The sequence below is a fragment of the Bufo bufo genome, chromosome 4, assembly GCF_905171765.1.
Source record: "Bufo bufo chromosome 4, aBufBuf1.1, whole genome shotgun sequence".
In the NCBI taxonomy this organism is placed as follows: Eukaryota; Metazoa; Chordata; class Amphibia; order Anura; family Bufonidae; genus Bufo; species Bufo bufo.
The window spans coordinates 307,743,366-307,755,538 of NC_053392.1; the positions used below are offsets into that span (position 1 = coordinate 307,743,366).

Consider the following 12,173-nt stretch of genomic DNA (forward strand, 5'->3'; position numbering starts at 1 on the left):
ATACACTATGTACAGCTGTGCTTTCTGTAATATACCCTATATTATGTTTGTCAGATTTTATGGTAAATTGTTGATATTTCATTAGAAAAAACTAAATCAGAGATTTAGCAAAACTGGAAGAACAGTATAATTGCAACATTTCATGGTTTAAATGTTTGTTGAAATCAGAGTACGCTATTAATACTGTATAATTTAATGTTGCCCTATTCCATAACACAAACACATTAAGTCATTTTGACTTTATTAAATGATAAATCCAGAACATGGTTGTAATGGTCACCTGTGTGGAAACTGCTGAAAATGAAATATTGACAGTGAAATCATTAAACTGCTCATAGATGTGATTACAGTTACAGCATTACACCCACTGCAGAATCAGGCAGTCATCCAAAATATGCAGGTGTGTAAGTAAATTAACACAAATTTATATTGTACAGTTATGATCTTCTACAGGTGTCTTCATATTAGGATGTTGCTTAGCTAACAAACACAAGTTAAAAAATAGAAACAATAGGCCAATTTACATATGCCTTGTCAAAACATACAAAATAAAAATGAATTATTAATGAATAACAATGTATAAAAAGGAACCTGTTACATTTCAATTAATAATCCTGATAAGGTCTCCTGCTCATAGTCCTCCAACATAGTTTATTGGCAAGTCAAATGCTTCTAGGAGAAAATCGACCAATAGATGATGTTAAATAGAATATAAGCTGCAGGGAAGATCGATCGTGAATATTTGTCAATTGCATGTGTGTCAATACGCATACTGACGTAAGATGGTCGTTGGCTCTTCCTTCTGTTTGAGTTTCTCTCTGTGTTGAGTGCTAGTTGTACCATAATGCGGTCTTCTTTTTCACCATTTTCAGACACAAAGCCACTTAGATTGTTCACCTCACCATCACTGTAGCTGCTGTCCATCATCATCCGTGGCTGAGGTACCCCACAAGTACACGGAAGCTTAAAGGAAATATAAAAATGTAGTTAGCTATAAAAAAAACATTACCTACGAACATGTTGCATATTCTTATGTTTCGAATTACTGTCCCATGTCACTAGACGGTACTGTTACTAGAGGTTTATGAAGCACTGTCAGTTATCGGTTCATTCTTTTTTTCATACTTGTTTTTTGTCTATTCCTTGATTTTGATGATCAATAATGAACAAAATATACTGTTGTTCTTCCAACTCTTACAGCTTCAATCATTAATAAATATAGGATATATCGCAAGCCAAACAAGCAAAACCAAAGTCTAATGACCGAATAGTGGTTTATTATAGTGGTCTTCAATGACCAAACCAGATGAGGCTGCTTTTATGAAAAAAATACTGTCTTGGACTAGCACTATTAAATATAACTGATAATATTTCACTAGTGCAATATAAAATGCTGCAACTATAACCAGCAATGAAGAATACTACCAATATAAATTAGGAAATCATAGAGGGATAATAGATAAAAACATATAAAACATAACTTTTACTATAGGTCAATAAAAATGCACCACCTGAGCTCCAAATTGCAAACAACACAAATGTAAAAGGGAGGGGAAGAGGCAACACAGATATTCAGTTACAAAAAATAGTTGTATGAGGCAATTAAACCAACTTTTACACAACTTAAGCTTCACAAGTCTCTTAGTAATTAGAAAAAGGCTATGCCTTAAGGTAAAGCAAGTAATAAGCTAATAACTAGGGAGTGGAAGTGGAAATTATGACAGTCCCCAGATACACCTTCTGATTATCCTAATACTTTCTCTAAAACAAGAGAACTATAAATATAGGGGAACTGCCCTAGAAAGGTCAATCCAGCAAGAGCAAAACCCTGGTAGCCTTAATTTACTCTCCTTAATAATTTCCTTGATCAGTAGTGAAAAATGTATTAGGGGTGCATGGTGGTATAAAGCAATATCCTAATGCACTATTACTGAGTGCTAGCATGTATAGTGTGTAGCAATGAACTGATATTCCATGTTGCAAAGACATACCTCCCCTTTACTGAATGATGGTGTCCCCCAAATTGAGGCTGCAACCATGCCCACAGAATACTAGGCCAAAAGGAAAAGTGTGCTACAGTAGCTGTAGTGTATATTTACTAACAATTTTTGCTTTTTGATGGTATTTAACACAAGTTCATGGGTACTGTGATGGGTAGCCCATGCACAACTGTATATGTGAAGCTGTCACACCTGTGACAGGTGTTGGAAGGTCTGAAATACTGACTGCACATGAGTGATCTGACAGCCTCTGATTTCACTTTGTCTGTGTGTTGCTGGTATGTCCACACCTCCGTTCAGGTGTGGATCATGTGACCTTTACCTCTCCCTATTTAGTCTGACTTTACCCATCCTCCTTGCTCTGGATAGCTTCATTTGGTTTTGGAAGAGCTGGAGTGTGGTTCTTGTTTAAGTCCTGTTCATCCATCATCCTCAGAAGTTAAGTGTTCTGTGTGTTGTGTTTTGTATCCCCCTCCCCCTGGTTGTTTACTAGGCCTCAGCGAGACACTGGTTCCTTCACCAGGGAAGGAATGGGTTGTCTTTGCCCTGTTATTATCTTTAGGGCATCCGAGGGTTACCAGGGTTTTCCAGGTTCCTCTGTATGGGCATCTCTATCACCAAGAGGTGCCCATACGGATAATAGTTAGGGCCAGGAGCAGTGTTTTATAGATGCTGACCCTTTTCCTTCCATTGCAGTGAGGTCTAGTGTCTTTCCTCTTCCTTCTTGTTGTCTTTTGGTGTTCTCCCCTACTACATCCGTGACAGAAACTGATCTTGGAATGAAATGTTTGTGTTTGCTGATCCATCCAGTAATAGCACTTCCAATATTGTGCAGTTGGCCCAGTATATAGATAATATTTTCATAATATGGATGTGGAATAGAACAAATTTTTGAGGAGTTCCTCATTTATCATGTAAGATACATGAAAACACCTTTGCATTTTTGGATATCACATTAAATAAGAATCCACTGAAATGCTACAGTCTGACTGATTACCATAAACCGGCCTTCACTAATTTGATTCAAAAGATTTGGAGAAGCATAACATTAAATATTGGAGTGACATTGGGCAGCACGGTGGCTAAGTGGTGCCTTGCAGTGCTGGGGTCCTGGGTTTAAATGGGACCAATGATAGCAACTGCATGGAGTTTGTATGTTCTCCCTGTGTTTGCATGGGTTTCCTCCTACACACCACAGATATACTGATAGGAAACTTAGATTGTGAGCTCCATTGGAGACAGCAAGTAATGATAATATCTGTAAACTGCTGCGGAATATGTCAGTGCTATATAAATGCATACAATAAATGAATAAATATGACACAATATATATTTATGGCATTTCAAGTCAGCATACCTTATAAGTGGATCTGTCCTTATTGGGGAAAAAAAAAGAAGAGTGGTTTAAAAGGGTAACATTTGGTTGTTGTATATGTAATGAGTTTGGTTATGGCCATTGTATTATGATGCTTTGATAAATAAATAAAAGTATTTAAAAAAGATCACCATGCACAATGCCAGTTCTGGAGCAGTTTTCTCTAGAGTGATAGATTTTATTTTACTATCTGGTAGTTTCATGGATGAATCTGGATTTGGTGGAGGCCTGGAAACATTATCTACTGGAATGCCTAGTGTCTACTGTGAAATTTGGTGAAGGAGGGATGATAGCATTGATCTGTATTTCATGGTTTATTTCCAATGTAGGATAGCATTTAGTGTTACATCATACTATTACATTTTAGACCACTATAGGCTTCCAACTTTGTTGAAACAGTTTAGGAAGGACCTTTACCTGTTCCAGTATACTTGTGCCCAACTATTCAATGTGAGGTTCATTGTGAGATATTGTTTGATAAAACCACTTTGGTAAATACTGGAGTTCTAATTGTGAGTTAGAAATTTTGAAATTCCTACAGACACACTACAAAATCTTGCTCAATGCCGTCTCATAGGAGGAGATGTTATTATTAGAGATGAGCGAATTTCTCGAAAAATTTCGGTTCTATATGAATGTATTTGCAGCGAATTGCGTTAAAAATGGCTATTTCCTGGCTGCAGAGAGCCTTTATAGTGATGTAGAACACTGCCTTGCAGTAACACGCATAGAGAGTCTGCTGTGGTAGTGAAACAATACTGTGAGTCAGTATGACATGCAGATGACAGGCGTCGCTCTTAGAACCACTGCACACTTCACTTATTTGGTCAGTTATGGGGCCAAAACTGACCTAATAACTCAAGTTTGAACTCAGCCTTACAGGTGAATGTTAGCATCAAGAAGAAGCGCACTCTTTTTACACCGTCTGAAGCTGAGTCAACATAGATGTCTACAGAACCTGTTCTATTAAACGCTTATACAAGTAGAGCCGCCCCCCTCCCCACGAAAGAGTGGAGAGGGTCAGCAGTAAGTTTGTGTTGATGTCACTGATTATTTTTCCCTTCCTCTGATCCGTCAGAACAATAACCCCCAAAAGACAGATCCTGTCTGTAGAGCATCCGCCTTCACTCGGTCAGTATTTGGTCAGCAATTCATCTGTATTTCAAAAGCCAAAAAAAACAGGAGTGGATCCAAAACAGAGAGGACACGTTAATGGAATATTTGCATGTCTTCTGTGTTTTGTACCCACTCCTGCTTTTGGCTACGAAATCATAAGCCAATTCTGATACAAAATAGGGACCATATCATGCAGGACTTACAGCTGTTACATAGACAGGAATCATTGTGCGTCTCATTATACCTTCCTTCTGACAGATCAGATGAAGGGTCAAATAAATGATGATGTCAGCCAGGCCAAGAGGCAAAATAGTGGCCCAGTCATGAAGTGGGGAGGGTGGGAACAGCATGAAAAGTGCACAGAGTGGCCCTATGGCATAGTAGTGAGGTGGAAGCAGCATGAGGAGACCACAGAGTGGACCAATGACAGAGTCTGGAGGTGGCAGCAGCATCAGGAGGTGGCCACAGAATGCCACAATGACAGTGTGGTGGTGGCAGCAGCATCAGGAGGACACAGAGTGGCACAATGACAGAGTATGGAGGTGGCGGCAGCAGCAGCATCAGGAGGAGGCCACAGAGTGGCACAATGACAGTATGGAGGTGGCAGCAGCAGCATCAGGAGGCCACAGAGTGGCACAATGACAGAGTGTGTAGGTGGCGGCAGCAGCTTCAGGAGGAGGCCACAGAGTGTCACAATGACAGTGTGTAGGTGGCAGCAGCATCAGGAGGAGATCACAGAGTGGCACAATGACAGGGTGTGGAGGTGGCGGCAGCAGCATCAGGAGGAGGCCACAGGGTGGCAAAATGACAGTGTGGAGGTGGCAGCAGCAACATCAGTAGGCTACAGAGTGGCACAAAGACAGAATGTGGAGGTGGCGGCAGCATCAGAAGGAGGACACAAAGTGGCAAAATGTGTGCTGCACGCATTCATACACCGCGTGCAGACACGTAGCCTGCGGCACTGGGACAGCCGTGCCACAGGCTACGTGTCTGTATGCGGTGTATAAAAGCGTGCAGTACACTGTTTGTGTGTCCTATTAGCTCCTGATGAATTGGCTGCACAGAAAATAGGCAGCGATAGAAATGTGTCGAGCTGGGCTAGTTACCCTGAGAGAGAGGAGGCAGCCCTCATAGGAAGGGACACTATTGTAGCCACTATATCTTTAACATAGGGTAGCAGTGTGATTGGCTTTGAGTAACTGGAGGGATGTTGCGTGAATGTAGGTGAAGAAGCTTATTGTGCAATTAATCCCCCCCCCGCCCCCCCCCCCCCCGCATCTCCAGTTACTTCACTGATCCCTATACTGTGCACAGTCTTAGGTTTAGGGGTGAGTGTCACATAACATACTCATGCCTGGTGACTACGCCACCTAGGACGTCTTGTGCACATTTTCTATTTACACATTTAGTGGAGAAATCCCACAAAAATCCTTTTATATATTATGTACTAATAAAGGTAATATTTTAGCGACAACATTTGGATAGTGAAACTTATACTCTGGGTTTGTCGCCCACTTTTTACAAGATCATTTAGTTAACCGATAGTGTGAAGGTGGCAGCAGCATCAGGAGGCCACAGAGTGGCACAATGACAGAGTGTGAAGGTGGCAGATGCAGCATCAGGAGGAGGCCACAAGGTGGCACAATGACAGTGTGGAGGTGGCAGCAGAATCATCAGGAGGCCACAGAGTGGCACAATGACAGTGTGGAGGTGGCAGCAGCAGAAGCATCAGGAGGAGGCCACAGAGTGGCACAATGACAATGCGGAGGTGGCAGCAGCAGCATCAGGAGGCCACAGAGTGGCAAGGTGACATAGTGTTGAGGTAGCAGCAGCAGTAGGAGAACACAGAGTGGCAATGTGACAGTGTGGAGGTGGCAGCAGCATCAGGAGACCACAGAGTGGCAAGGTGATATAGTGTTGAGTAGAGTTGAGCGAACACCTGGATGTTCGGGTTCGAGAAGTTCGGCCGAACTTCCCGGAAATGTTCGGGTTCGGGATCCGAACCCGACCCGAACTTCGTCCCGAACCCGAACCCCATTGAAGTCAATGGGGACCAGAACTTTTCGGCACTAAAAAGGCTGTAAAACAGCCCAGGAAAGAGCTAGAGGGCTGCAAAAGGCAGCAACATGTAGGTAAATCCCCTGCAAACAAATGTGGATCGGGAAATGAATTAAAATAAAAATAAAATATATAAAAATAAACCAATATCAATTGGAGAGAGGTCCCATAGCAGAGAATCTGGCTTCACGTCAGCAGAGAATCAGTCTTCATGCCATAGCAGAGAATCTGGCTTCACGTCACCCACCACTGTAACAGTCCATTGTCATATATTTAGGCCCCGGCACCCAGGCAGAGGAGAGAGGTCCCGTAACAGAGAATCTGGCTTCATGTCAGCAGAGAATCAGTCTGCATGTCATAGCAGACAATCAGGCTTTACGTCACCCAACACTGGAACAGTCCATTGTCAGATATTTAGGCCCAGGCACCCACCCAGGCAGAGGAGAGAGGTCCCGTAACAGAGAATCTGGCTTCATGTCAGCAGAGAATCAGTCTTCATGTCATAGCAGAGAATCAGGCTTCACGTCACCCACCACTGGAACAGGCCACTGTCACACATTTAGGCCCTGGCACCCAGACAGAGGAGAGAGGTCCCGTAACAGAGAATCTGGCTTCATGTCAGCAGAGAATCAGGCTTTATGTCATAGCAGAGAATCAGGCTTCACGTCACCCACCACTGGAACAGGCCACTGTCACACATTTAGGCCCTGGCACCCAGACAGAGGAGAGAGGTCCCGTAACAGAGAATCTGGCTTCATGTCAGCACAGAATCAGTCTTCATGTCATAGCAGAGAATCAGGCTTCACGTCACCCACCACTGGAACAGGCCACTGTCACACATTTATGCCCTGGCACCCAGACAGAGGAGAGAGGTCCCGTAACAGAGAATCTGGCTTCATGTCAGCACAGAATCAGTCTTCATGTCATAGCAGAGAATCAGGCTTCACGTCACCCACCACTGGAACAGGCCACTGTCACATATTTAGGCCCAGGCACCCAGGCAGAGGAGATGGCGTGGCCGAGCCAGCATGGAGTGAGGAAGCAGGATTGCAGTGCTCCTACAAAATCCTGTGAAATATCCTTTATACACCTGGCATAATCGGGGTTTTTTGAGCGCATTCACTATATGTTGGACCCCTTCATACTTGGGGACACTCTGCCCGGAGCTGGATTGCTGAGTTTTGGCTGTGGTGCTGTGGATGCCGACGGATTGAGGGAGAGGAGCAGAGGGACGCAAACTGAGGAGAGTGAGGCCGGGACACGATCCGCCACAAGGTACACAGTGCAGGTACGGCTTGCTGAAAGTTGCTAACAACTTACCTTGGACTGCTGCCGATACCTGCATGGAATCTTGAGCCGAAGACCGAGGCGGGAAGAAGCCGCGCGGTGGGCGCCATCTTGCCGTTAAGTGTATGTGCAGCGGCGCCCCTCTCTGCCCCAGCAAACGGAGTGGATCGGCGAAACGCTCTGTATCTCCCTACTTCCACTATTATCCTGAAGTCCTGCAGTGGTAATCCTGTTAGGAGTCCTTATATAAGAAAGCTGCAGAGTTCACCACAGTTTATATGATGGTACTGGTGTACTTATCCCCCTCCCCCCTGAGGAATGTAAAGATATCTGGCAGTCTACTTGGCTGTGTGGAAGGACTTGCTGAATTTAACAAAGCCTTATCTTGCTTTGCTGCATGAGTGACAAACCCCAGCAGATCTTTAAAGTGTCTGTGGACTATTTCTATGGGCCGCAAAACTTCTTCTGTGGCTCCATCATCTGTTAAACGATTCATGGACGCCATGAGTCAAACTGAACAGGAAAGTGAGGGGTCTCCTGTCCCTGGTTCCTCTGCTGAAGCCTCTCAAATTATGAAAGCTATAGCTGATTGTCAAGCTGCTCTTACATCAAAGATAGACCATCTACAGTCTGACCTTAGCTGTTTGCGACACGATTTTGACAAAATACGTGAAAGAACATCTGCAGTGGAGCAAAGAGTGAGTGAGGTGGAAGATGCGTCCAGAGCAGCTGGAAATGACACCAGGCAGCTGCTGCAACAGGTCCAGATGCTGCAAGCCAGGGCGGAGGACGCTGAGAACCGCAATAGACGTAACAACGTCTGTATCCTGGGCTTACCGGAGCGAGCAGAAGGGTCTACCCCAGAAATTTTTGCGGAACAGCTCATAAAAGAAGTGTTACATCTCATCTCACTTTCCAGTTGCTTTGTTATAGAAAGGGCACATCGGATTCCAACCAGGCCCTTACCGCCGGGATCCCCTGCTAGACCTTTCATCATGAAGATCCTGAACTACAGGGACAGAGACGCTATTTTGCTAGCTGCTCGGCAGAAGGGGAATGTCAGCTATGAGAATGTCCGTTTGTCCTTTTACCCGGACTTTACTGCAGAGGTCCAGAAGAAAAGGAAGCAGTTTACTGAGGTCCGAGCGCGGCTGAGGGACAAAAATGTGAAATATGCCATGATCTACCCTTCTCGCTTGAGGGTGCAGGATGGTGAAACAGTCTGTTTTTTTAGTACTCCTGAAGAGGCCACTGAATGGATTGAGAGAAATCTAAATGCAAGGCCTCACCGCTGATGGTTTATACTATAGTGTTGGCAGCTGAAGCATATAATACTTGATTAAATGTAAAAATTTTTGCTGACAAGATGGTTGGGGGAGGGGGGGGGAGTATCTGGTTTAAATGCACCATTATTACTCCTGTTAGATTCCCTGTTCTTTGACTTTGTCTATTGATCAGATGTTTAACCCCATATTGGTATGCTGGGTGGCAACACCCTGTATGACTATGCACTGTTGTGGGTAGACGTATATACTTGCTTCCTATCACCAACGTACCTATATGGTATATATGTTCTAATGAGTTAGGGTAGGTTATCGTACCCAGGAGTTACTAGTTTGGAGTGTCAGGCTCAACCATGTTAGGAAGGTTTGGGCAGGGTGGGTTAGGGAGGTTGGGAATGGGTGGTTTGAAGAGAGTTTCTCTGTTGAGGGGTTCTTTGATGTGGATTGTGTGTGTGCGTGAATGTGCCTTCATTAGTCGGAAACTATGGAGATGTTATCTTTGGAAGAATAAATGGCGGTAATCAAGCTACTCTCGTGGAATGTTCGGGGTCTGAATGATAAGATTAAACGGTCTTTAGTGTTCAATTATCTGAAGAGGTATAACCCTGACATAATGTTATTGCAAGAAACGCACCTGCTGGGCCAGAAAGTACTAGCTTTGCGGCGCCCATGGATAGGCCCCACATATCATGCGGTTTACTCAAACCACGCTAGAAGCGTGTCTATTTTAATTGCTAAAAGTCTTCCATTTCAAATACTGTCTGTACAGCTGGACCCTTATGGTAGGTATGTGATTTTACATGCTTGTGTCAGAGGCCTGCAGTACCTATTTGTGGGACTATATATTCCTCCGCCATTCCGCAGAGAGGTCCTAGACTTAATTACAGCTAAAATAGAAGGATTTCCAGCAATACCTTATATTATTATGGGTGACTATAATGCCACTTTAGATCCTATATGGGACAGAAGGGTTCCCCAGGCCTCACACAACAATGTCCTATCACATTGGGCTAATACTTATGATTTAGTAGAGACGTGGCGCTATTTCCACCCCACAGATGCACAATTCTCTTGCTATTCAGCTTCTACTGGCTCACTCTCTCGTATAGACCTTGCCTTTGTCAGCAGAGACTTATCCCCCTATATCAAGTCTAGTGATTATCTACCGAGAGGAGTTTCAGACCATGCCCCCCTCCTTCTGATACTGTCACAGCCGCTGGCTTCGACTGATAAGCAGTGGCGGTTAAACCCTATGTGGCTCGAGGTATTACCTGTGGTGAGCGAGAGTCTAGATGCAATGGGGAACTACTGGGCAGAAAATGAAGGGTCTACGAATCCTCTGGTAGAATGGGATGCTTTCAAATCAGTAATGAGAGGGGCATTGATTGCTGCTATTGCAACTCATAGAAAGGAACTGAATATCAAACGGATAAAACTAGAGACGGAACTAGCTGATAAGGAGAGGTTATATATACTAGATCCGTGCCCTGAGAAGCAGACTTTGTGGCTTGAGGCGCAGCGTAGGTTTACTTTGCATTTAACTGAATATACTGAGAAGAAACTTTTAAATCAGAGGCAAACTATTTTTTCAGATGGTGATAAGTGTGACAGGGCCTTGGCGTACTTGACTAGATCTGAGACACAGCAAACAGTGGTGGCGGGAGTTCTGAATGACCAAGGGATCTTATTGAGGGAGCCTAGAGATGTCTGCCGACAGTTTTCCTCCTATTATGAGACATTGTATGCCCCCAAGATCACGTGTACTTCGAAGGAAATTGTCAATTTCTTAGCAGGTATTAATATTCCTTCTTTGGACAGAGATGACAGGGGAGCCCTGGCGGCAGACATATCTGACCTGGAGATTGAAACGGCCATTAGTTCCTTAGCAACCAAGAAAACCCCGGGACCCGATGGATTTCCTGCTGAATGGTATAAGCGACTTTCTAAAGACCTGGTTAGTAGATTTGGGAAGCTGTTGAGGTATGCACTGGAAAGTGGTTCGTTGCCACCGTCCTTTCTGGAGGCAACGATAGTAGTGATTCACAAGTCGGGGAAACCATCTGACCAGTGTAGCTCTTATCGACCTATCTCACTTCTGAATCTTGACGTCAAAATCTTTGCGAAGGTACTGGCGTTAAGATTGCGGGGGGTAATTCTCTCCTTGGTTGGGGTAGATCAATTGGGTTTTATGCCAGGGAAAACCACAGATATTAATTTAAGGCGATTGTTCACTAATCTTCAGGTCAAACATGATAACAGAGGTATGAGGGCTCTTGCGTCCTTAGACAATGAAAAAGCATTTGATTCAGTAGAATGGGAATTTATGTGGGCAGTGCTGACTCAAATGGGCTTTCCGGAGAAATTTTTGTGCTGGTACAAATGCTTTATAGATCCCCTTCGGCGAGAGTCAGGGTGAATGGGTACACATCGGACTCCTTCCCCTTGGGTAGAGGCACTAGACAGGGCTGCCCTCTCTCCCCCCTGTTATTTGCATTAATTATGGAACCTTTGTCGATACTCATATCCTCTAATTCAGGTATAGAAGGCTGGGAAATAGCTGGAATATCAGAAAAGCTTTCATTATATGCTGATGACATGCTGGTTTACCTAGCAGATTCAGGGAAATCCTTGGATACCCTTTTAGGTGTTGTTGATCAATTTGGGGTTACTCGGGTCTCCGTGTGAACTGGGCTAAGTCTAGTCTATGTCTGGTTGATGATGTTGACCCAGCTCGCATTTCGGTGAACAATAAGCTTCAGATTGTGGAGCAATTTACATATTTGGGGATTATTGTTCATAAAGAAGTGGCAAAATTTTATGATTTGAATGTTGCTCCTACAATGCAATCCATTACTCGAAAGCTAGAGGCTTGGGAAAACCTTCCTTTAACTCTGGTTGGGCGTATCAATGTGGTAAAAATGATTCTTCTCCCAAAATTGCTATACTTATATAGGGCTGCCCCAGTGTTACTCCCCAAGAGACATTTTGCTACTTTGGATAGAATAATCGCTCCCTTTCTATGGAATAAGTCTTCTCCCAGAATAGCGAGATCCA

At 43.9% G+C, this 12,173-nt stretch overlaps 1 protein-coding gene across 1 annotated transcript in view; it reads right to left on the minus strand.

Annotated features, from left to right (window-relative positions):
• Positions 1 to 672: 672 nt before the first annotated feature.
• Positions 673 to 12,173, minus strand: part of LOC120998185 (gamma-aminobutyric acid receptor subunit rho-1) — a 166,542-nt gene continuing 155,041 nt past the window's right edge. Inside the window, exon 9 of the mRNA XM_040428757.1 lies at positions 673 to 963. Coding sequence (XP_040284691.1) covers positions 673 to 963 — 291 coding nt within the window. The remainder of the gene's footprint in view (positions 964 to 12,173) is intronic.